Here is a 26,879-nt window from a genome sequence, read left to right on the forward strand (position 1 = left end):
CTTTGAACAGAGATGGTTTCTTTCCTTGTGTATGTAGGTATAGAACAGCAGCAGTGTGGAGCAATGGCCCAAGCCAGAATGCCTTGGCACAACCAGTTGTATACTAAGCATTTTAACTAACTACTATGACAAGACTAATTTTGCAGCCCCCTCTATTAATAAAAGAATTAAAAACATTATATGGCAACTTCCCTTGTGATTTTTTGAGAATACTGAGCACTTAATAAGTGCATCAGTCTTTGGCTGCACTGCCTCTCAGCTTCTCAAACACCAGCGCGTATTTCTTTGCCCATGCGCCAGTGATTTCCAGCCACGTGGGGCATAACATTCCCTTGCACATCAGCACTGTGGGAAGAAACTACCGTCAGCAAGCAGGCTGTGAGAACTACAGCATGTGTGTTAAGAGTTTGCTGTCAGCTGCTGCAGAGGCTGCTGGGCTTGGTACAGCTGGGGAGCACAGGGGTATTTTTAATTGCCTCACATAATTAAAGTAAGACTGCATTCAGGATCATCTCACCAGCTTTAAGTGTGCCAACTGAAGAAAGCTCAGGGGAAAACAAGGCATGTGTTGATTGTCAAACTATTTTAGTAAAAGAGATTAAGCGCTATTTTGAACATTATATTGAAAGTGAATGGGTGTGATACCAGCCAAGGTGTGATATCGTTAGTAGGCACATTCTCATACCATCCCAGTAAACAAGTTACATACCTATTATCCATTGGCAGCCACTTCCAGCCCAAAGGCAGAGCACAGATTTAGTCCCATCAGCTTCGGGTCGATTCAGTACTACGTCACCGCGAAGTACTGCAGGATCCCTGCACTCCTCCTCTCAGTCCTGGACTCGTCTCATCAAAATTCATGGAGGAGTTGTGGACAGAAGTTCTCCCATTCCAGGACACATCTACACTGGGAAACGATGGCAGAGGGCTCTTGCAGATTTGCAGGAAAGCCACAGACTTGGCCGCATAAAGATGCTGTAGATTGTGACAACTACATAAGCACAAAGCTTGGTAAACTACTGCAAATGCCTTATCTGCCTGGCCCCTTGCAGTGCTTCAGCTATTTAATCTAAAAAGGCCTGCCTTCTTTTTAAGCCAGAGTACTTAGCTGACCTGCCTCTGTGCAAAAGAATCCATTTTATTTTGCCATGTTATGCATGAAATTGACTCCTTCGCATTAAGGATACAAAAGCTTGATGGTAGTGCAAGATTCGTGGAAGTGAATGACCTGATGTAAACCCAAGAGAACTACTCCTGCCTCTTCCATTAAGATTTCTGTGGATGCACGACTGCACATTGGTATCCCCAGCACAGTATGGAACTTTGTATTTCTGAATAAAATAAAGGATAAGAATTGTGGAAGTCTGTAGAGTCAATTATCCTCACTGCATGGAGAGAGACTGTGAAATAATTTGTATAATTTTAAAACACCATTTCCCTTATTTACTAAATACAAGTCCACTCATCCCTTTGGTATGTGTACAAGCTGTGTTTCTATTTACCATTGCCCACTTCTCTCAGAACTTTTGCTCAGCCTAAGAGCTTATTGATGGGCAGACCAAATACGCTTCTTTAACCAGTTTTGTGAATCCTGGTCTCTGCACGGAGATCGTTGTCTGTACCCAGCAAGGACACCACCCAGCAGAAACTGCAATTATTCTTAATTCAGTCCTGCTGAATAAAAATGGGGCAAAGAGGCAAAACCATTGAAAAATGTTGTTTATGCCAGGCTAAACTCTGCTCAGCTACACAAGGTTACCCATATTTGAAATACGCAGCACTGGCCTTTTGTGGCAGCTGCAGTTCATCTCCTGCACGATGGCAATGGGGAGAAGAACAAAGTGTATCAGCACTAGGAATATTTTAATAGGACTAGGATTAAATTTAATTGCCTCATTTTAAAAGATCATTTTATCAAATCCACTGTCTTACTCCCAGTTAAAACCCAGTCAGCATGCCTCTGGCTCTTTAAAACAGCAAGAGAGCATTTTTTCCACATGTTGAGGCAGGCAAAAGCCATTTCTACTTTGCCTGGGATAAGACATATATGAGATGTGCTGTTCATTTGCCACTTCTTCCAACCTCACCTGTGAAAGCTTGTGGCTGTTGAAGTAGGAGTTTATGGCAGCGCGTTTCTAGGATCATGAGGCTGATGGCTCTTTCTTTACCTCTACGTTGCTACAAATGGGAGAGTAAGCAGCCCCAGATGTAACGCTTCTTCTCTGACTGTAAGGATCTCCTTCACCTAATTCCCAAGGGGTAAAAGTAAAGATTTAATCAGTCTTTACACTTTTATATTTTTTAAATTATTTAACTTTTATTACTGTTGCACCATTTATACAATTACATATAATTTCAATGCATCCATTGTACATTTTGTTTTTTCATTTGTTTTCCAATGAGTGTGTGTTGGTGTCTGTGACACAGAATGGAAGAGAAACTGGAACTGCAATGAACGCAGACTTTTTCATTTCCACTGACCAATAAACAGAACTACAGGTGCACCCAACCACAGACATGCATTAACTCGTCATGAGAAATCTAGGTAGGCTAAGTAGGATGAGAATGCTTTTTACTCCCAAAAAATATTTGGAGAGGAAGAATTGGAGGATTGGCATTGAGAAATATGTGGACAGCTAAGTGGGTTTTGTCTGAAAGTTGGCATTCATCCACTGCATAAAAAAAATATCAAAATAAGAAAGGCTGTAAATTAAAAAAACACAGAAAATACTGCTTTCATAAAGATCTGATTGCCTTGGCACAAACCCAGTGGGCAGAATCAAACGCATCACTCCCAAACCCCATTACAGAACAAAAAGAAGATTTTGATACATTGGTGGAGTGCATTTACAGCAGTTCAGATACAAAAGATGTGCTGTACTTTCAGACATCCATTTATTTTACTTTTTTTTTTTAAATCCAGGACTTGTGTCAAGTTGGCAGAAAGTATATTAGATATTTCCCCACAAAAATACTATTTGGATTCTCCCCCCTCCCTCCCTCCCAACTTGATGGGACATCCTTTTCATTTTTTCTTTTTTTTTTTTTCTCCTTTTCTTTCTGGGCAATACATATTTGTTATTTCAGATCTGAAACGAGTTAGTATAGCTGAAAAAATAAAAAAAAGACACAGGTTGTTTTAAGTGGTTGTTTCAACAGGCTGTCCAATTTAATCTTGCACTGCTATGGTTTGATCCGAATTAGTCGCTGGAACTTCAGAAGGTTTCGCTTCCTCTGGTGGGGCTGCAGGGTCCGAGGCCTTAGCAGTGGAACTAGGTGCTGCTGTCGCTGCCGCGGTCTCCTTGGAAGAAGGCGCAGCCTCGCTGCTGCTAGGTTTTGAGTCTGAAGCTGGGGCCACTTCACTTTTAGGTTCTTGGGCTGCAGGCGTTGCGGGAGCCTCAGTCTTTTTGGCTTCCCCTTCCTCTTTGCTCTTGTCATCTGCTTTACTGGGAGCTGTGGCTTCTGAAGGCTGGGAAGCTTTTGCATCATTGCTAGGCTCAGAAGTTTTGGGTGCTTCGCTACTGGCAGCTGGAGCAGGGGCTGCAGTCGGCTCCTCTTGCTTGGGTGCCTGTTCGTTGTTCTTCTGGGGCTCTACTTTTGCATCAACAACAGCCTCCGACTTCTCTGGTTCTGGTTTCTGGGCTTCTTCCTGGGTCACTGTTTTCTCCTTCTCCCCTTCTTTTTCTTCCGTCTTATTGGCAGCAACCTGAGTATCCTTTTCGCCCTTTTCCTCCTTGTTGTTCTCCTTCACTTCTGTGGTCTCTGTGGTTTGCTGGGCATCCTCAGCCTCCTTCGGAGTCTCCTCTTCCTCAGTTGCTGCTCCTTCAGCCTTCTTGTCTTTGTCTTTAGCTTTTTCATCATTGACACTGTACCCCTTCTTCTTCTTGCTCAGTTTGCCTCCCATGTTGGAGCTCTGTAACAGAAAAGAGGAGGTGGTTACCCAAAGCCCAGCATTTATCACCGACAGAATCAAAATCAGATCAACTGAGGTGCGAGAGAAAAATTGATGCCGGCTCCTGAAAAGAAGACTACAACAGGTTTGGTCAGACTTTATCAGCCGAACGCACAGACACCGCTGAGCACCACTGCTGCTGAGCTTAGGTCCCGCTCAGCCCTGCAGCATTTCAGTCAGCAATCCCCCTTCCGCCACATCCCCTTATGGACAGTCCTTCTCGGAACCCCTCTAACTCTGGTTACTTTGCAGGGGGGAGGGAGGGGAGGGAGATGATGGAGGATGATGGAGGAGGGATGGAGATGGGATGATGGAGATGTAACAAGATGATGGAGGAGTAACATACATCATGATCTGTCGTGTCCAGAGGAAGGGATGTAAGGGGTGGAAGTAGAAAAAAGCCGTATTTATACTCAGGTTGGGCACAAACTGAATTTGACGATCAGTCTTGGCATCCACCCCTGGTTAACGCAAAGTCCGCTACCACTCTAGCAAAGGCTATGAACCAGCTTTGCATTAAGGTTTGGAAAGATCAAAGCGAGCCTAAAGTCAGTGAGAAGGCTGATGTTCTTCCTAAGACAGAAGACTGCATCTACTTACTCCACTCCCACCGCTTGTTACCTACACAGCCAGCTCCCACTGTATACACAGCCTACGCGTAGGGCTGATGGCACCCAGAGGCCAGGAGCGCGTGCCTCCCTCACCCAGCGGTGTGGGGACCACGCTCCCCCAGCCCCAGAAGCAGGAGCAGCTCCCGGGCAGGGACGTCCCCACGCACAGACCCCCAGCCGGTCCCTTCCCACCCCGCAGCTCCCGCAGGGATCGCCAACCACGAGCCCCGCGTTCCCGCACGTGGCTGCGCCTCACGGCCCCCGCAGCAAGACGGGAAACGCAGAGCCTGAAACACAGCAAGCCCGCCACGACTCGGTAAGACAACAGAAGCAAACACGGGCACTTCTGAATGCAGGCTGACGTGTCGTATGTGACGTGATGCAATAAAAAATAGGGGGGGGGGAAGGGTGACGTAATGCAATAAAAAATAGGGGGGGGGAAGGAGGGGATCATGCTTTGTAGCCTCTGCTCACGGCTTGCAAGCATGACAAGTGATCAGGTACACAGTTCAGTTGTCTAAAAGAAGTGGAGCATGTATGTAGCCATATCAGTATTTATATACTCTTCGTGTGGGAGTCTCAACTAAGAATATACGGAATTTTCCACAGTACTTCAAAGCAAACTTTGTCTACTAAAACAGGAGGAGACACAGATATATTGTGTCATTAATGAACATGAAAATCTCTACAATTGCCTAAAAAATACACTTCTGGTATTAAGTATATCATTCATACTCAATGAAAGGTTAAGAAAAAAAAATCCTAGTTTCATACCATGTGAAAATAGTGGAGAAGGTGATTTTTTCAAAATACTGTCAAACAAATGTTTAAGAGTTTCTCCAAGGGAGCTGAATCATTCTAATTTTCTCTTTTGCGAAGGTAGGTAGTCTCATAGGCCCTATATTTTTCACACACTTGCCAAAATTGTGGATAAAACCCAGTAAAAATTCACAGGAGTGCTCATAGAAGGCTAAATAGTAATTTTTAATACCAGTAAGAAGTAGCTGTCTCTCAGTAGATTTTCTGCCACCACAGACACAAGGCAGAGGCACAGCCCAACAGCAGACTTTCCATGTCTTGGCAAAAATGAGATATTATGGCCAGCAGAGACCTTTCTGATTTCAGCTCTCAAGAAGAATAACAATTTGCAAATACTGTTGAAGGGTTAGCACACAGCTCTGCAAAATGGTAACCTAATGTTACTAAAACATTATTTTGTTGTCTGAAATTTTATGGGGAACAGCAATAAAAGGATTAACTTCCACAGAGCCATAGTTGAGCAATCTAATCTCTACCTTCATGGCAGAGATACCAGCTTTTTAGGTATTTAGGGCAGCCTACGGACATTGGTTTGTTATCTGACAAGTTTACAGGCTTCTTGATACTCCATAAATATTGCTCCAGCTTATTGTTTATGTACAGTTACAACCAAAAACTTTGAAAAGGCTTTTGCAAGTCAGCAGGATCAGAGATTTATACTGAAGTCATGTGTGTATCCCAATTTGCAATCCCTAATTAAGCCTGTATTTGTTTCCCGGCAAAGCCCAGATACTGTGAGCCTAATTTCATTTCCTGCGTCTTCTGTCTTTTTCCAGATTTTGCTATTTCATGGATAGTAGTAACTCACCACAATTTATATTTTCTTCCACAAAAAGCTTTTAACCTCAGATACAGCTAGCTACAGAATGTGTATGCCAAAGGACCTTTAATGAGCAGAGAAGCATACATATGAGAAATGTGCTCCCAAACTATGAAAAGAAACACGCGCTGCCTTTGCTCGGAGGTATACTGTGAAATCGCTGTGTCTCAATTTGCATCCCAGCCAGCTGGCTCAAGATACTGGAGCAGAAGATGGGGAAGAGGTTCCGAGACTATCATTATGCTCTATTAGTAAATATTTACAGTTACAAATGGACTGCCACCTTCCAGCACAGTTTCAACTACTTTATAACACAATAGATTCACTCCCTGTGAGACTGAACCTTACATCTCCCTGTTTAACAGCCACCTAGATCATCATCGTTACAGCTATCCCAGGCTACCATGCAAAAGCACAGCAATCATGAAAGTCATCACCCAGCCCTGCAGGTAGCAATGCTATGACGTTCCTTTCCCCCTGTATCCGAATTACAAATGCTCCTCCTCCTTTCCCCAGCCTCCCGATAACGATAACATATCTGGGCTCCCCTGGCACGTTCTCCAGAAACAGCCCCCAGCGTGACCCACTGCCTCAAACAGATGCTGATCTAGTCCCTGTCCCACCTTAACCGTGCCTGAAGCACAGCTCTGAACCGTCCAGCGCAGAGAGCCTCAGGGTACAGCAGACACAAAGCAGACCTTAAAAAGTATTTGAAAATTACAGCCAATGATACCTGGAAGAAACGTAGCATGTAGATCAAGCCACTTAACCACCTCTGTCACTGTACTGGATATTCTTGCAGGGATAATCCTCCCTGGTGCCACATGAAAGTGAATCTCAGTGAAATGTCTCACAAGTGAAACAGACAGCAAAGCGCATTAAGTCCTTGAGGTCTGTATTCATACGCTGTTAAATCCACTCTGTAATACTACCTACACATTAACACTTGCAAGAGTAGAGACCTTTTTGCTCCCTCCCACCGAAGGACTAAAGTCTAAAAAAAAGAGATGCCCTGCCTGTCCCAGCGAGTCTGACGGCCCTCAGACTCTCCCACTTCCCCTGCCTCTCCCTAACACCCATAACCATTGTATCCACCTTGTGAATGACAGACCCCCCAAAAAAAATTTGCCTACAACTACTTACCATACAGGGTAATACCCAGTATGGCTTCAGTTATTTGCACTACCATCGACACACAGTGGTTCTGAACCAGCTCTAGCAGCTACCAGCTGAGTGCAAACCACATCCAAAAGGAAGATCCTTGAAAACTTTGGTGCTGAGCACCATTCTGAAAAATGGCACAGCATTTGACGGCTGTGCCTCTTCACTACTGGGCAGAAAAGGGTCTAGAGAGAGACAGTCTAGAAGCAGATTTTATATAAGAATTCGCAATATATCAGTTATTTTCAGGGAACTTTGATGAACGAGTTGGCAGACCAGCACATCAGAAGAGCAAGGTTAAATACAACACTTTGGAGTTATAATAGACTTCATCTGCTTCTCAGCGTGTTCAGTATTCTTTGACTATATTGCTCTTCTCATGGAAGAACAAACAGATCCAGAGACCACTATGGAGGACTTCTACAACAGGAGCAAGGATTTCTTCAGTTTCTAAGAGCTGCCATTCGTTGTGCTCATCCTGAACTTTCCATTCTCCTGCAGAAAGCAGGAAGAGAACTGGAGAGTTTGTACAGGTATCTTTCTTATTGTATAGAAGAAATAATCTGACTATATTTGTATTACAAAGTATCATGTCTACAGGTCACCTAGAGCACGTTTAAGCACTTTGAAAATCGAATATTTGTGATAATCAGGATTTCCTGGATAACAGTGTCAAAGAAAGAGTTTATGTCCATAAGATCATAATACAGCGGGAAGAAGAACTCACAGAACATTTTAGATTTCACACTTGAAGACTGAGCTGATCTGGTGGACATGAATCCCTGGAACACAGGCACCCTACATTTGTACAGTTTGGGAAAGAAAACGCTATTTCTAAGTTTTATATTTCAAATTGTGCTTCTCTAATGGAAAAGTCCCCAGAATTAGACTCTTACTATCTCTCTCTTCTGTCAGGAAAGATTTGTCTGCCCAATTAGATTTCTCATGTGCTTATAAATTTCTAAATGTTTCATTTAGCATACACTTTCACATCCCATGAAAGGGTCTGGCTATTACAGGAATGAACTTGCTATCACCCTCATTCTCAGTACAGAGAACAGTGCATCAGGAAAGGACAAACCCACAGGTATCACCTGTAAATTGTCATAGTCTGATTGCCAAAGCTAAACTTCCAAAGCTTCTGTTCAACTTCATGCAAAGTGTGGGGAGCTCAGTCCACCTCCAGAAAAACCAGTTCAGGAAGACAACAGGTATCTTCTGAAATCCCACTGCCTTCAGCGCAATGTAGGCACGTGCGGTGGGTCACGCCAAAGTAGCCCTTGCACAAGCCTGTTCCCAGGCATGAGTTATCTCACATCGCCTGCAGACAAGAGCTGTAAAATGCACATCCCTCCCAAGGCAGGGTTTCAACACTCCAAACCAAAGGAAATACTGATCCCAGAACTGCCCCACCTCCCAGCTGCTCAAAATAAATAAAAAGATCTTGAAGAACTCATTGCCTCATTGATTCACCTCATTGTACCTCATTGATTCACCCTACACCTCTGTTTCAAAAAAAAAGCAAGTTTTTATAAAGGGACATATATAGAACTTAAGGAAACAAGGAATTTCCAGACACAATTTTCAAAAGATTTTCTGAAACTTTTATGAAAGAAAAAAAAAAGAACTTCGTACTTCTCAAAATATGGAGTACAATTTCATGCTTCCCATTATACACACACACACACACTCAGAGACACTCCTATCTCACCAGCCCAGGTCAATCAGTTTACCAGGTTAATGTTAGAAGATGTCTGTAGCATACCCCTAGATAGAATTAGACTCACTAGCCATGTCTTTTAGCAACAAAACCATGTTTTTTGTGTTCTTTCTCAATTATCCTCACACATCTTCCTTTCCCTCTGATGTTACTTGGAATTAACAGAACAGAAATGCTAGGTCTCACTGAGGTTCAAGCCTCTTCACACCTTAGTATTAGTGACCTTCTCCTCTTCTCCTGTCTTCTCTTCTCTCTTCTCTTCTCTTCTCTTCTCTTCTCTTCTCTTCTCTTCTCTTCTCTTCTCTTCTCTTCTCTTCTCTTCTCTTCTCTTCTCTTCTCTTCTCTCTTCTCTTCTCTTCTCTTCTCTTCTCTTCTCTTCTCTTCTCTTCTCTCTTCTCTTCTCTTCTCTTCTCTTCTCTTCTCTTCTCTTCTCTTCTCTCTTCTCTTCTCTTCTCTTCTCTTCTCTTCTCTTCTCTTCTCTTCTCTTCTCTTCTCTTCTCTTCTCTTCTTCTCTCCTTTCTTTTTTTTCTTTCTCCTTTCCCCTTTCCTACCCTACTCTACCCTACCCCACCCTACCCTACCCTATCTGATTCTACCTTATCCTACCCTCCTCTCCCCTCCCCTGTTTTTCTGTGTTCCTTATGTTTCAGAGCAGTGATGGGAGCCAGCTCTCCTTCAGTCAGGCGGGTTGTGCTGCTGGTGCAAGGGAGGCAGCAGAAAACACACATCTGACCACCTCTCCCTACCACAGAGATGGCTGGGGGTGGCACACAGCTGTGCCCCAAGGGGCCGGGCACCTCATGCAACTCCACACCTGTGAGCAGCACACCACCTTCACATGGCAGTTACATATCTCTGAAGGTAACAAGATGCTCGTTCATTAGATGCACACAACAAAACATGGCCTGTGGTCTCCACGTGCCATGGTTGTTCAAGCCGAGTCCTTAACACTGAACAATTCGGTGTGTTTATTGCTGTGAGACACACAATCATAAACTGGGAACACCTTGGCTTGGCACCTGTGCTGTTTTCTTCATGGACCACAGATAATTTTTTTCTCCTTCCCTCGGCATGTGCACAGTCCTGTAACTACTGTGCCTCCTCCCCATCCTCCACAGCCTCACGAATCTCAAGATCTAGTAAAGGAGTATGGAGGAAAAGAGCAGTGAATACGTAAAATACAGAAAATGTGTTCACCTGATTTTCTAACTTTGATCTTCAAAAGAAGCCAATTCCAATTTTGTTATTGTCCTGTTTTCTTTTAATATGCAGCCAATAAAGGAATTCTAAGAAGTAATATTGCCAGGTCTAAGGGTTTAATTCTCAGCCAGATCTCAGTTCTATTTTCCTCTGGCTAGTAATAGAATACATTTGATGCAAATTTCTTTTTAAAAAAAGAAAAAAGAGGAACTTCAATTTTAGTATTATTTTAAAATTCCTGGAGACACATATACCACACAAAAATGGGAAGGATGATGTGCTTTTTTTAATATGGGCCATTTGTCATTAATATATCTAAATTATGATCATTGATAACAGACTACAATTATGAGAGTTATTATAATTTAAGCACACTGCAAGCTGATATAAAATTGTGCCTGGCAATTTAAGAACTTGTACATGACTAACTGCTTCATTGGAGAAGCATAACTACTAATAATACAGCAAGTTATCAGAAAAGTTAATAATCACATGACAATTATTTTGAGAGCAAATTAAAAAGTTGTACCTGAGATATTACTAAGATTTGTGTGACATACTTGAGCTCTGAGGTATGTATCAAATCATCAATTAGGAACCTATTTTTCCAAGAACAGCACGGGAATGAAGATCAGCGGTTTCATTACAAGGCAAAGGTTTTGCCAAAACTATGAATTCATATTAGCATCAACCTGAAACTACAAGTACTTCGCACATGTAATTCATCTTTGCACCCTGTGTGGAGTAATGCCTGCTAGCTAGGCAGAATTCCTGAATAAAAATAAAATTTATCCATTATTTGATGAAAGATTGATGAAGATTTTGTGGGTTACACTGAAAGTAACTGTCGAAGACTTTTGACTTACATCCTCCTGACCTGGAGGACTGTACAGCTGAAGACCCTGGAGACCCATAGTGAGTGAAGATCCTCTACCCAGTCTGACTCTGGACCAGACACCAGCACTACTTTAGCTGGAGGAGATTCTTCAGAAACAAATATATGAAGGTTCTGCATCATGCAGGTGTGTTTCACCCTATATTAAAGCCACTTACGTGAAGTACTGACCTGTGTGCTGTAAGAGCTGCTCTCAGAAGCGTGCTCTCAAATGCAATGCACCATATTTCTCTAAGCCATTAGAGAGTATTTCTTACATATTCCTCCCATATTTCTCTTAGCCCTTACCAGCTACAAAGCTATCTTGCAGAAAACATGAGCAGAACATGGACCAAGATAGTCTTGCCTTCCCGAGTCAACAAGCTGCATGGAAGAAATGCTCTGCTGTGAGCAAACTCCCTACTCACCCCAGGCGAGGCTGTGCTTTGTAGGCAGAGATAACATCTTTTATAAGACCTGCTAATATCACTAGAAATAACATGACCCCTATTCTCCTTAGACGATTGGCTATAGCTGACCCATTTTGGTGTTAGCATTATTTGATACTTTCCTATTGCTGGTTTCAAATCAGAATCGCACTGGTTTTGCCAAACCTGTTTTTTTCAGTGATCCAACACAACATTACGTTGCCCAGCAGCATGGATACAGTTGCCAGTGCCTCCAGTTTCATCCCTGGCAGCTCCTGCAAGGCTGGTTTGCATTGTTTATAACAGAAACACAAGCCATATTAAAAACCGAGCAACACAGAAGAAGCATAAAATAGGTTCTTTTTACAGTGCAGTGTATGTGTTGCTCAGCCTTGCATTCAGTTCATCCAATGCTCTGATAGTTTAAATTAAAAATGCTGCCATCAATTTCTATCTGCCTTGTTCAGTCTACCAGCCTTCCTACAGACTTGAGACCCAGCTCATGTTCAAGGCATTTCTCCTATATTCAGATTAACTGCATACGTTCTTTTTGTTGAATAATAAAAGCAGCTTGCAGACATGCTTATGCAGGTACACACATGCAGCCAAAAGTCAGCCTGCCCCAGACTGAGATCTTAATCACACTATTGTTAGGCACACGGTTGGAAGGGGAAACTCTGCTGTAAACACCTGTTTTGCAGAGACTGAGATTAATTTTACAAGAACACCTCTTGTAGAAATAGTTTGCAGGCTTCAAAATAACCTGAAAGAATAAGCCAAAAATATAACCATGTGCCTCCTCCTTATTCTTCCTAAGTTGCCACATCACTTTGGGGTTTGTGCATGACTCCCCAGGAAGCAGTTTAATATATATATTACACTAGCCAAAGCTTTCTAATCTGTATCCTAGAATTAAGTTCCTAAATAGGAAATGATGCAAATTTCAGAGGTGCTTATTACCCACATCCTTCAAACTGTTCAGGTCCCAGGAACATGCACAGCCGAGGGAGAGGCGAGATTCCACACATACTATTCCAATTATGGCCAGCCACTTTTTGCCTCCCTCAAATACTTAAGACACCACCACCATGTCTAATTACATAAACACGCAAGGTGATAAACGCCTAGATAATGGGACAATTTCCTTCTAATTCACATTTTGCTCAAATTTGGTCCCTCCAGCGTTATCTCTATCATGGATCTCAACACCACACATACGCTTGGCTGGCAGAACCCCTGAACTGTCTCCAAGAGAGACACTCCAAAAATGTAACAACCAGATGCTAGTAAGCAATGAAAACGTTAGCCTCCTCCACACTACAACCCTAGTGAAGAGCAGATGTGGGAAGACCTTGTTCCTGGAGGGACTGCACACTGGGAAAGGGAATTTTTTCAAGCTTAATACCTATAGCTCGTATTTCTCTAGCCTCTTCCTGAACAAAGAACGTGCAGCCTTATACTAAACATACAGTACGAGGCACATGAAAAGATATAAAATTCATGCTTTCCATACCAAAAAAAAAAAAAAAGAAGAAATTACTACAAGATCCTCATTTACATGCGTTCTTCAATAGCAAAGGTTCTTGGTTACTGTGTGCATAAATAGCAAACTGCCATTTCCTTAACAAGGACATGGAGACCCACATTCACTTTTTAAAAATGGCTTTAGGGTATTTAACTAGGGAACTGTCACTGGAGACAACTATTTATGGGGATCTACATTTACATTGTATCTGTTTAATATTCCACACTTTAAAAGTCTGTATTACTGTAATGCCCATTTAACTGGTCAAACTAGTTTCAATCAAACTTGAGACAGTCCTTAGCATATAAATTACAGTATGCTACAAGAAATGGATACATTAACTTTGAAATCTTGGAACTACCAGTTTTACTTTGAAAATGGGTTCTCCAATGTGATTGCTAAATTCTTTGGCATTTTTCTTTCCCATCTCTAGGCTGCTTATGGTGCTGCTCACTGGAAAAGCACTGGGCGTATGCCCTGGCTGTAAAAAAAAATCCTATAGCTAGGAACAGGACTCTTAACACACAGCTCAGACCTATAATAGATCACAGCAATCCTTAGACTATATATTTTCCTTCTTCTGTTTGTGTGACACCCTCACTACGGGCAGTGAAGCCACGTTTGTAATTACGAACCAAATCCGAACCTCAATTTTGTTTTGCCTTTTCAAGTACAAGCTACATGGACTGCAGCACACCATTTCTGACTGCAGCACATGACTCCACAATTGCACCACAGAAAGGAAGCAAACAGGGAAGCAAGACCAGCAGCATCCACCCAAGGCAGCACCCTCTGCTGTGGTGCACGTCGTGGTGTTCATGAGAACATCGCAAACGCTTCCTTCCAAAATACACAGTGTCTAGTTTACTCAGCAAAACAAAAGATTACCAATTTAAACGAAGTATTTATTGTTGACTCCTTTATTCCATTACCTAACTATTAAAGTATTTGAAGGTTTAGGATCTAGTTAACACATTATCTGGTTTTATCTGCTTCAGTTCTATCCTAAGCCGCAGCAATAGCTTTTCTCTGTTTGTCTTCAAAAGGAAATGATTGCAGATCCACTTGATGCTCCAGGAGGTACCACAGCTTCAGGTTTAGACATTGGGAGAGGTTGGTTGATTTAAAAAAAAACACCTACAGTTCTCTTCTCCCAAACCTCCGTCACAGAACATGCAGCTGCTTCAGTTACTGGTGATGTGCCCACCTTCCCAATAACCTCAGCCCTGAGCACCGCAACCGCATTCCTCAGAAATGAAGGCATACGCAAGAATCACGGGATTAAGCCAATTTCATCCTCCAGTTAATACACAACTGCTAATGACAGTTAAATTAGTAATTGGAATGTTATTCTGAAAATACCTGCAAGTTTAACGTTGCATTAGAAAGCTGAGTACACTTAGGTCTTTAGGACAGTATTACACATCATGCCTCTGGTGGAATTTAACATCCTTCAAGCAGTCAGCGCAAAACCTACTTACCACCTCAGCAGCACTTACAGGGTATTTTACACCGACTTCTGAAGAGCTGCTGCATTTCTCCTTGGAATAACACCTTTTGACTTTTAGTCTTGCGTACGAAGTTTCGTTTTAAACGAAAAATTCTGTACTGAAGTCAGTGTACACAAGTCAAGTCATGTTTTGCATAACATCAAAACTACCTATAATTAAACCCTGCAAGACTTTGGGCTTGAATTACAAGTATTTTTCATGTTCTTAAGAAAAAACTCCTCCTTATGACCACAGTATCAGTGTCAGCACCTTATCAGCTCCCAGCTTCTCACAGCTCTGTTGTAATAATGTCTTGCAGTGAAGACATGCTCAAAAGAAATGAGAGAAATGCAAGCCTGAACGCTCAACATCTTGGAAAACTTTTTACATGCGTGTTCCCGGGCACTTGTTTGTGCCATTTACATTTTCTACCAGACTGTAGCTTGGTCTATTATATTAAGTTTGTCACTTGGGTCATTCTCACTTCCTGGTTCTCACACTAGCACAATATGTGGGTTTTTTAAAACGGCATACATTTAACACAAAAGAAAATCTCATGTTCCAGACTTTCTTTTTTGATCTTATTTAGAATGCATGTTTATGCTGGATTTTGACTTTTTTCCCCTCCCCCCCTCCATTTTTTAAACAAAGCATTACATTCAAACTACCAGGCTTACAGGTTTCACTTTAGTCACTGGGGGAGGATTATCAAAATAACATGGAACCAGTACACAACAATCACTGGCAGGCAAAGAGCATCAAGCATCTGATTTCTACTTGAGTCTTACAAATATCTCTCTCCATCTTTTTCACCCCTACTCATTTACACTCCTCTAATGGCTGTGCAAAATACCAGGATGTCTTAGGCAATCTTTTATTAAGACTGGCAATATTCTCCAAAACTTGAGAAATGAGAGCTGTCTTTCTTGACCCAGATGAAGGACCGTAGGTATGCATCAACAAATGTTGTCGCGTGGAGCCTATTACACTCCTTCAAGTGCCACATTTTGGTAATAAGCTATACAAATTCAGAGAGTGCCGTAGATGGTTGAGAGGAAAGAGGCAGAGTTTGCTTTTTGGTTTCAGCGGTGCAAGCTGACAGAAGGGACTGCAGAATACAACCAATCTTTATCAGAGTTTTGTGTTGTGTCCCAACATGATAACAGTTTGCTTTGAGAAATCCACTTTGAAAATGTGAAGTGTTTCTAATAATCCCAAAGCAAGAGCTTTGCCAGGCAATAAGCCATACCATGTCATGTGTTAAGCTGTTAGATATGTCACCTTGGATGCAAAACTCCCAGTTTTAGATTGATTGCCTACATTTCTTTCTGACCTCCTCGCTGACTGTACTTTCTCTTTTCTTTTCCTTGGTTTTGGTTCGGGTTATATTGGGGTGGCTGATCAGCTCTGCTAGAGGGAAGGTTACATAAAACTGGAGGCTAACAAGTCCATGTGGCAAGATTTAAAGATAGCAGCTAGTGCAATCCATGAATTGCACCAAGAGATTTATGTTCAAACCAAGCAAGGCAGAAATCCGTTTTAATAATTACTCAGACAGAACCATTCCAAGCTAGCAGCTACCCAAAAAGAAAAAGAACAAAGAATGCAGAAGGAATGAAGTGAAAACTAGAAATCAGAAAAGGCGATCAGGTGCCTATCTCCTTTCAATAAAATAGCTTGTTTTTCTTTTCCATTTAAGTATCAGTAGGAAATCTGTCCATCTTAGAGCTATCAAATTTAAACTCACAAAATGAAAGCAAAAGAAAAATAACTTTGCAGGGATAGCTGTGGAGTTGGATGCAGTCCCTTTCCCTCCCCCTCACCTGAGCGCTGACTTGCATTTTGTGTCAACAAATGTAATTAATACCTAATATGGCCGCAATTCAATTTCTGCAGTTCAGAATGCGTATCAGTTGCCTTAGATTATATTACTCTTGATGTAGACTAGCCCTCCATCAAGGCTGTATATATGCCAATTTGCAATTTTGGTTAACTCACACCGTGTAACAGAAAAGAGCTTACTTTCCAAGGCCCACATGCTGTACAGAAAGCTATTTATAGAGAACTCTTAGAGTCACTCCTTCAGTTTAAAGAGCTTCCGGTCCTATTGCTATTTGAAAAATTATTTATTCTAACCAAAGAAGGCAGACAGACATCACTATAAAGTAGAACTAAGCTGTTTCAGCATTAAAATGAGAGAAGTCTATCAAAGCAATGGAGACGTGAGAAGTTCGGGAAATTGGTTTTCATTTTTCAAGACAGAGCCATAAATAAAAAGAAAAATACCTCTAGAAAGTTTCTGTTAGCTCTTTCATCACTAATACGTTTCAGCAGCAGCCCATGTTTCAAAGCAGCACTGGGGTCCCATTTTGCTGTTCCCCATATTAGCACATACGTGGAATCCATCCATGCCCCAGGATGTCCATGTTTTAAAAGGAGTAAGAGGATATCAGTTCATTTTAATGCCGTTAACAGAATACAGCTGCCAAGACTCCCGACAATAACTGGCTTTTCCAGAGGTTTTTTTTGTAATCAGTTCTCCTGGCTGGTGAGGTAGCAATGGTCAGACCGAGCAGCACTTCAATTTGGTTTTTTCCCTCCCTGCACTAGCAGGTTAGCTGGTGGGACGGAGCCCCTGCCTTCCCCCATGAGACCTCGTCAAGGAATGGGAAGCGAGCGAGTGCCTCTGCCCTGCTGCCTCAGCGCTGGCTCCCAGGGCCTGGCAATTCATTTGCTTGGAGGACGGGGAGAGGGAGCTGCACTTCATAAACTTTAAGATGTTGGCTGTCACAAGCCAAGAGGCATTCAGCTCTGCAGAAATCGTACACGCAGTTCTGCTCGCTGCAGTTTTCTGCGTAATCCCCCCACACGCAGAAGCTGAGCACTAAATTCACACATCCCAAACAAGGGGGCTGGGTCTAAATACGATTCAAGTGCATAAAAGTCTCACATCCATATTTGGAAATACGACTTTCAAAGGTCTCATGCTATTTCAGAAAATGCTAAGTGAGCCAGTATCAAGAAATATGTCTCAAGAAAACACGAAACTATTTTAAGAGTATTTGCAATCCCAAATCTTCATTTAAGTCTCTTACCTACCAGTATATCTTACTGTCTTGTATTTCTTCTATTTCTAATCACAGGTAACTGGTAAGCAATACCACAGTTAAACTTATTCTGTGATTTATCCATAAAACAGAATAAAAAGCTTTTTTCCATAAATGGCCAATTTCGCTGCCCACTTTCAGCTCACCAGTTCTTCACTATAAAAGGGCAAATCTTCTATTTAAGTATTTATTAGCTTGTGCAAAGGAATTATTAAAAAACGGCTTCTTTTCAAAGTCTATTCTGTGTGAATATATGGGGCCAAAAAGAGGGGTCCTTTTATGCTAGTTGCCCGTGACTGCAAACTTCTCTCATGTCACACACTTCTCCTGGCAAAATCTGACATGAGCCACTTCACTCAAACACAGAAGTCAAACACAGAAGGAATTACTCTCTTTATTCAGGACAACTTAGATAAATAATGCAAAACTACCATCACACCCTTACATTTTGTCATACCCTGCCATTCACACTCAGCTTCACGTGTGAAGCCTGTCCCAGCTCTGCATCTTTCTGCAAGTCTAAAGAACCAGCCTCGTATCCCTAAAATCACAGCATGCTCATTGGGAGCATCTTCTCAAGGTGAAACACGCCATCCTAGAGCGGTGAGGCAATATCCCTTGGTTTAAGCTTCTGGGAGCTGTCATAGTACAAAGCGTACCATGGTAAAAATGACAGACGAGATCTTCCCTTCCAAAGCCCAAATGCAGACACATATTACTGCAATAAAAATGTAACGTGGTGTAAAATCATGAGAATCTCTCTCTCCCTGTTTTCAGGGGTCCACAGCAGTCTGGGGTCAGAGGAGGCAAGAGCCCAACACCTACTCCGTCTCTTCCAGTTGCTGTTGCGTGGAAGGCCGCTTCATTTGCAGCCCAACTTCCCCGTTTGCAAAAGGGGGTAATATCACTTTTCATCCCCAGAAAAGCTCTGCCTGATGCCACAGGTGCTATAAAGGGTTGGAGATATTCTTCCTTGTTTTAAAAAGCAAGCTCGTTCTGTATGACTTCTTCACCCCAAATCTCTGTTAGAGAAGGCTGTTTTTCTGCATATTGGCACCATACTGAATTACTGTCTCTGAAGCTTACTATTATATTGCACATATTAGAATAGCATAATGAGCAAGTCACTCATCTAGATTTTACTGTACTGTGCTAATATTGCAACCTGGAGCTGTAAAGCATCTCTGAAAATTTTCAGGTATTGCTGAAAGCTCCTTCTGGAACCAAGATCCTTCGCATTTATGCCTCTAGGCTGAGAACATCTGTACAGGGACATTTTGATTTACAGTTCCAAATACGCACATTTCACTCTGTTTCGGTTCACTTGACAAGAAGGATTTTTTCTCAAGCTAAGAAAGCTCAGGTGTATCCAGCTGGATAAAGATGAAGCTACTGCTTGGCAGCCATCTTAGTGCTTTATTAAAGACAGATGTAAGAAGACAAAGTCATTTTGCTTAAACAGAACATTTTGAATGCCTGAAAAACTACAATAAACCCCTTTTAACCTGCTTTCATTAGGTTTTCAGGTGTTGGACTGACGCATCATGGTCAGTGCCACGTTTATTCTATGTTTATTAGATGCATGTCTTTGTTAAAAGAACATTCCTTTCAGAAGTAATTATTCAAATTTGAACAGATGCAAGAGGAAGCTCTAAACTGGTTCACTAACTTTCCAAGACCTTTTTAAAGATTACGTAAGTTTGAAAATTCTGAGTTATATTCGTCACATACTGCAGAAGCTGCCTTTCCTACCTACAGATTTGAGCTGTAGCAACTACATTATTACAGTCATAGAAACTCATGAAAATTAGAAGTGTCTTCCTTTAATGTGCGCTTAAACATCAACCAGATGTAGCAACACGGCGCTGCTGGAGATGATGCTCAACAGAGCAGGATACGAAAGGATCATCTGCAAGGAATGGCAGGAATTAGGGATTTGAAGGGTGACAAGTTTAGGTAAATTCTCCTCAGTAGCAGCATTTTCACACTGTCTACTCAAACTAGTCTGTATTCTGGAGTTTCAGAAGCCTTGGTAAGTAAATTAAGGTCAGCAGCGCAAATTTGGCCAGGTAAATAATATCAGGGGAATGAAGAACGGTGGCATAGGTCTCAGTTCTTAGTACCTGCACCGAGGGGCAAGCGGCTACAAAGGACTGCACTGCAGGCTTGAAGGCACAGACTGAATTTGTGAACCTCTAACTTTGTACCCATTGTCTTTGATGAGATTTTTTTAATGTACATTTTGATGTAATTGGTTTTTTTTCATTACGAGCAGATGAAGGGCATACACATGTTGTTGCAGAGACTTCCGCTTCCATGCAGGTTACATTGTGGCAATTACGTAAACATGAGGCTTTTTAAAAAATCTGCTATCAGTGTCTGTTGAGCAGGTTCACAACCTATTTTGTAGTCACTGGTTGGAAAATAGATTTATCTTAAAAGAAAAAAAGTTTTTGGATTAATTTCAAAAATAGGCATAATTTCCATGTAGAAAGTTCAAATAACTGTTACAGAGGAAGAAAAAAAGATTAAGAGGGCTTTTTTTTCTTTTAAACTAAAAGAAAACTACTTTCATTATCATATTTGTCAGAGGCCAGCCAGGAAAAATGTTATGTGTGCCAAAAAATCTTAAAGATCCTAGCCTGAGAAAGAAGTGAGGTTAAAGTAACTAAATAATATGGGATCATAACCATATGACACTCCGTTCCAAATGAACTCAGTTTCTATGAACTCCTATATTTGTAAGTTGTCAGCTCATAATTTTATCATAACCGCAGAGTATTTGGAATTTTTTTAAAGCATCAGCTCTATTATTTATTACAAAAATAATCTAAACTTTCATTTCTAATCCTCATTTTAGCAAGAAAAGTCCTAAACCCAGAAAGCATTTTTTGTCTCATGGTTTCTTACGACATCATTCATTTTAAATGCTTAAGGCTGGGAACACTGCGTGCTTGCAAGGACAGAAAGGTATCTGAAACACTCATTTTAAAAAATGGATGTCAATTTATTTCAGTCATTCATCCCTGTTAGCCTGGTATTCAGATAAATTCAAGAAGAAAAAAAGTTCACTAAATTTATTTTAACATTTGTGTGAGTGTTTCTCCTTAGCATGCTTTGTTCCAACAAGTTAACCTTACATACTCAGGAGTCAAGACACCTAGCACGATTTGAAATAAACCTGATCGATAAAGGACTGTACAACAAGGCCACAGGGAAGACAGAAGAATTGTGCATGGGAAAGAAGAGGACTGAGTCTCTGGTAACTGGTACGTCAGGAGTGCAGAGATGGGAGTCTGTCAAAATCAGTGCAGGTAGACAAAGGAGGCACTCCCAACAATTTTTCCATTTCAAACCTACATGGAGAATCCAAAATTGTCCTAAAAAATTAAATTAACTTTAAAATGAGAAAGTCAAGAACACTTTTGTTGTCTATAAGCTAGCTACAGTACATCACTGCAAGATGATCTATGCTATTAGCTCTCCATCTACTGAGCTTCTGGAGTGTTTTGACATAAATTCCTTTGCTCATTTACACTTAACTGATATTTTTGGTGCTCTGAGTGGTTTTCCAGCTGGAGCACTATAACAATCGTTTGATTTTATTTATGTTATTTATAGCATAAAATTAATCCACAAATGAAAACATGGGAATTTGAAATTGGCTGCCTGTTAGGCCATTTCAACTGCTTTGCCTGGATATTTTTGTCCATCTTTTTTCCTATCTCATTCCTATTTTTAACAACTGGCATATAACTATTTGCTATCAGGCTAGATTAAAACAAAAGCAGTTCTAAAACTTGTTCAGAGTACTGTGGTGATATTATCTGCTATGCCAAGTAATTCAGACACAAATCAATGTGTAATTTCAGTATTGCTGAAGAGATGGGAGTTTCCTCACTTTTTTTAAGTTCCAAATTTTATTTTCATGAGTTATATTTTAAAAATTCAGTTAGGTGCTCATGAGAGTTTTTCCTTATGATCTTTCCCTCAAAGATAACTATAGTTAACAGTGCAAAGCAAGAACTCAGTCTTTACAAAATGCCACCATCATTAAGAATAATTTTGCAGTTTCTCTTGAAGAACTACAAAGTAATGCTTAGAAATGCTAAACAAAAGTTAATGTGCAATGACTGTCTGTAATTCAGTACTTTCAAATAAGTATTAAAATATTAAGTTTTCTATTTAGGAGACTGAAATTTAGCTGGGATCTTTGATCACATCTCTAGCATTTGCCAGTACAATTCTCTTTCAATAAAAAACAAGAAAAAGAGAGACAGAAGGGCTCCAGCACTGTTTGCTAGCCCTACAAATGAAGTTAGAAACCGGATCAAAGAATACTGAACCAGAGGCCTTGAAGCCGGTTGGCTTTGTTGAACCCCACATTCAACTTTTTTTTTTTTTTTTCAAAAATCATGTGTTTCATATGCAGCCCAACTGTATGACATCTACAGTTACTCAAATATGATCCTCAGTTGCCAGAAACATGCTCATACTAACAAGCAGCAGCTGGAAAACATTAGTATCAATGGTAAACCTGGATGGATATCAATATCTGCAAGCTAATAGCCAGAGAAAAGAAGTATTACAGTTGTACATGGCCACCTGCCTATACAGATTGAGAGCGATTAACTCTCTTCTCAACTAAGCGTCACCCTCCTCAGACTGCTTTAATGACTTTAAAACATTGTTTAGAAGGTTACTGAAAGCATATTCTTTACATTTGCAAGGTACAATGCCATTTCCCCACTGTAAATCACTGAGATTTACAGCCTCCCCTTGACTAGCACCTCACCACGATGCTGTGGAGCAGAATGCACCGCTGGGCTCGTGAAGATTCGGCGTGTGTGATTAAGCGTGTGGAACAAAAGACTTAGTACTCAGCTGCAAAAACATGCAACAATTAATTAAATATTTGACTACAGCAGGATGAAATTAAAAGCCTGACTTTCCATTCGTACTCTGTAACTCTACCTCGGACCAACATCTAAGAAAATACAAAGCCCCATCTTCCCTCACGTGACATCATCAAGCAGTGGACAGTTCTGTTAATAACTAGACAGGAGAAGGGAGCAACAGGAGAGCAACTTTGTGCATGTACACATCCTTGTGTTAAAAAGAGAGACATTAGACCATGACTGCAGTTAAATTTACCAGGAAGCAAAGTCTGGAGTCTGTAAAGAGGTAATGAGATCTGAGAAAAGGGTGTTCTTTCCCCTCTGTATTTGGTACTGCAAAGGCACAGAATAAAGAAAAACTAAGAAAATAGAGCAAATGTCACTCACTCTACATTCCCATTCAGATGTGGGGACTTCATTGAGCCTGTCAACCTGCGCCCACTTTCAGTCGATGGTTATCCACAGACAAGGGGAATGCATCGCAGAGCTGTTTATTTTCCATTTAACACCCCACCTGGAAAGATCAGCAATCCTGCAGCTCTGAAAGGCTCCATGCTCCATTGGTGATCTTGCGAAGATCTGAGAGACCATCAGCACTCAAGGGTGCTCTGCAGATTTACAGGTGCAGATTTATAGGGCTGAACAACCAGTCACAGCCTGAACCATCCGATATCTAGATGAAGACACTTCCATACAATTATTGTATGGACATCTCCAAGCTGTACTTTTGTTCTTGGAGCCTGCTATTGCTGGGAGGTTTCTATAGCACTAAGACGACTCGCTCTCTGATCAGATACTAGCATAAATTTGGTACAATAGGTTCATGGGGGTTATTATTCCTGTCCATCTAAATCCTCCCAAGATGTAAAGTTTTCTACTTTTAATGCAAAATGAAAAAAATTGCAAGCAATCCCCCCATTTTCTTGCCTGAGAAGCTACAGGAGTTTGCATCTCCGCTGTGAATAACTAACTATTTGGTATCATTGGGTCATGGTGCCTAGCTGACCTAGGAATCTGAACAATCTATATCTGCCACTTAATTCAGTGCAAAAGGGGCATAAAGTGTTAAGTGGTTCTTTCATTCTAGGCTATGCTTTAATTCTTTTCTACAGTAGTGTTTTAGATCTCAAAAATATTAAGGCATTAGGGAACCAATTTGAACATTACAAGCATAGTTGCCAAGAAAAGCTCATGTTTAGAATCTGAGAGTTGAAGGTACCGAGGAAAGTTAAAACACAGATTTAAACTAAGACCACTAGCCAGAACATGAGCTACTGAAGTGCGAGGAATTATTGTAATTCAGAAAATGAAGTTACTCACTGCCACTGTCCATACTGAGCATGATTTAACAGCAAATGTGTAACAAGCAATGCCAGGAAAAGGTTACCAAATTGGTCCTTACACTTTTCTGATTATTCAAATGTTGTGTATCTGAAAAATGGTAGACATCTTTGCAGCCCCCAGGATTAGCAGTCATTTTAGGATGCCACTGATTATTTCTGAGGTCAATCTGTGTAAATGTTAAAGAGTGAAACTGCTTTTATGTCCAACAGAGTTTGCAAGAGAACGGAAAAGGACGAAAGGGCGACCCTTTCCCTTTAGAACATTTCTGAAGAAAGGATGTCTCTTATCTGCTTCTACAGCGGATACTGGAACGTGGCAGGTCACCTCCCTCCCACTGTCTTTCCTCCGTGTTTTTACCACGTTCCTCAATGAAGGAATATCAATTACATTATTCTAATGTGCAGGGCAGTGTGGCCATCACACAAAGAAGGCAAGACGTCCTGTGTTCTAACCAAGAAACCAAAGCAACTTACATACAGGGTCAGTATGGTCCATATTGCTGGTTAGCTATTACCATGACAGAGCACCTCAGCTCCAAGCTGTCCTATGCGCATTTAGTATGGGAAGTGTCCCTTCTCCTTTTCCTGGCACCAATTAGCATCATCTTCCTGCTTCCTCTGCCCTGGCATGAAACAAAAGACCCCAGAAAGAAGCTGGAGTTTCTAGATGAAAACACACAGAGGAGACGTACACTTTGAGGGAGGGGAGGAGAAGGACGGAAGAGAGGACAGAAAACTAGATGAAAGGATACATAGGAAAGCTACCCTTCTCGTGTTCAAAAAAGAGTGAGAATACGCTGCCACAAGACCAGCTTTCACCTCCTTTTCCATGGGGTCCTTGCAAACAAAAAGTCCCCCCCACTCACAGCTGCAAGTCAGGTAATGTCCCGTTATACCAGGTGTTGCACACAGCTGTAAGATGTTCTCCTGGCCTAGACAAGAAAGGTGCCGCGCTAGCAAAACACCGAAACAGAACAGCAAAACAGCAAACAAAAGCTCTCGTAGACCAGTAGTAGCAACTCCAGCACTGGAGCTCGGCACCTCTTTGGACACCAGCCTGGCTTGCCCAAAGTGCCTGGTGTCACTGAGGCGGTGGCACCGCCTGAATGCACGAGACATCAAATGAAATTTAACAGCGAAGGGTACAGAGAAAAGCAGTATACTTAACTCATTCTTGGTAAACAGCTATTCAGTGTAGTTGGGCTGAGATGCGTAGCTGACCTAGGAATCTGAGCAATTTACATTTGCCATGACATCCAGCAGAAAAGGGGCATAAAAACTCTTAAACGGGTTGAAAAAATTCTTACCTTGAGTTTAATCTAGAGCAGATAGAAAATAGTTTGGTTACTCCTCTATAACTACTTTTATAACTGTTTATATTGCTAGAACCACATAAACTGCATTTGTATGCTGGAACTGATTTCTGGGCACGTTTTCTGTGCCCAATAAATTGCACAGTCTCCTGTTCTTCACTGTCACCTTCTTCTGTATGTCACACTTTGGTTCGTACACTACCTTTCATAAACTACCCTCTCCCTTCACTTACAGTGCCCCTTCACTTTCATGAAACAGCTGTCAGGGACTTCAGTAACAAAGAAATTCCCAAATTCTCCCGGTCTCAGGCATTCGTCTGTCTATTGCACCGCTTACAACATTAGAGTGGTATTATGTGAAATAAGGCTGCCTTAAGAGTATAGCTGCCACTATCTATTGACACAGGACACTTTAAAATGAGAATGTAGTAAGAGTCAGAGTTCAAGAATCGCGCGCCCAGTCCAGCTGGATAACATACAAACATCTTACAACTCAGTCTCATTAAACGAGTTCAGGGAAAGGGCATTGCTAAAAATGAAGAACAAATGTCTTGATTTACAGATCTATGCAGCATTTGCTGCAGTACATTAAACAGTAACAGAAGTCATTTTTAATGCAGCCCTTTTGAGAAGCACATAATGACACCACATCTGTGCTGCTAAGGAGAAACCCAGAAAGGACACATACAGCCTAAGTCATTTGTGCCACCTTTCACTGAAAGCCCATACCCGCAGAAGGTGATGACAGCAATACAGTATGTCGATGCACAAAATACTGCTCCAGCTACTTAAACCAGGATCCTCAATCCTTGCCCTTCCTTTCTGATCACTGCCTGTCCAGCAGCCAGGCTGTGGACAGCCCAGGAGATGCTCTCAGCGACGACTGAGTTGCCCAATGTACTGTATGTCACCCAAGTTTAAGAGACTCAAATTCATGCCTACAAGCAACAGGGTAGAAAATCAGAGACTACACATTCATATTTTCATGGCAGGAACATGCTGATACAAATCAGAGTACTGATTTTACCAGTTTACTAGTATAACCAACTGGTCCGTAGCAATCACTGGTTGTTGAATAAAGGTTTGGGGGTTTTTTTGCTGAAGCATGCACAGGCCTCTGCAAAAGAGCTGGGTGTCAGGGCAATTGCTTCTGAACTGCTACTCCACTCTTTCCAAAGATGCCTAAGCAACTTCCCGCACCATGTTTTATTTCTCTGCTACTGCAAAATGCCATGCAGCACAGAGCACACACCCGAGATCCCACTCGGGTGGATGCAAAGCACGGTCAAATGCATCTGCCATGGTGGAACCGGGTCAAAATGCCCACGGCTGATTCAAAAATGAGCTGCTTTGATTTGGGATTTTGGGAGAGGGGCAGCAGCTCATTTCTCTAGTCACCGCTAAGGGGTCTGAGAAGGCAGCATGTTGTGACACATGAGATTCAGTTTGAAGTTCTTGCTCTGCTTAACTCAGGGTGACCAGGAATAAAAGAGCTCTATCCCGACAAACAGTTTGAACTTTGGATCTCCGGCAGTCTAATCCGTCCTTTAGCACACGTGTACAACATGTGCAAGACAGCCTTCCATCTTCCCACAAGAGGAGAGGACCCGGGACACCA

The 26,879-nt window shown here is 41.6% G+C and overlaps 1 protein-coding gene across 1 annotated transcript in view; it reads right to left on the bottom strand.

The window, feature by feature from the left end:
* Positions 1-3,063: 3,063 nt before the first annotated feature.
* BASP1 (brain abundant membrane attached signal protein 1) overlaps positions 3,064-26,879 on the bottom strand; it is a 52,293-nt gene continuing 28,477 nt past the window's right edge. The window contains exon 2 of the mRNA XM_075493996.1: positions 3,064-3,913. Coding sequence (XP_075350111.1) covers positions 3,170-3,904 — 735 coding nt within the window. The 5' untranslated portion in view covers positions 3,905-3,913 and the 3' untranslated portion in view covers positions 3,064-3,169. The remainder of the gene's footprint in view (positions 3,914-26,879) is intronic.

Source organism: Mycteria americana, chromosome 2, assembly GCF_035582795.1.
Source record: "Mycteria americana isolate JAX WOST 10 ecotype Jacksonville Zoo and Gardens chromosome 2, USCA_MyAme_1.0, whole genome shotgun sequence".
Taxonomy (NCBI): Eukaryota; Metazoa; Chordata; class Aves; order Ciconiiformes; family Ciconiidae; genus Mycteria; species Mycteria americana.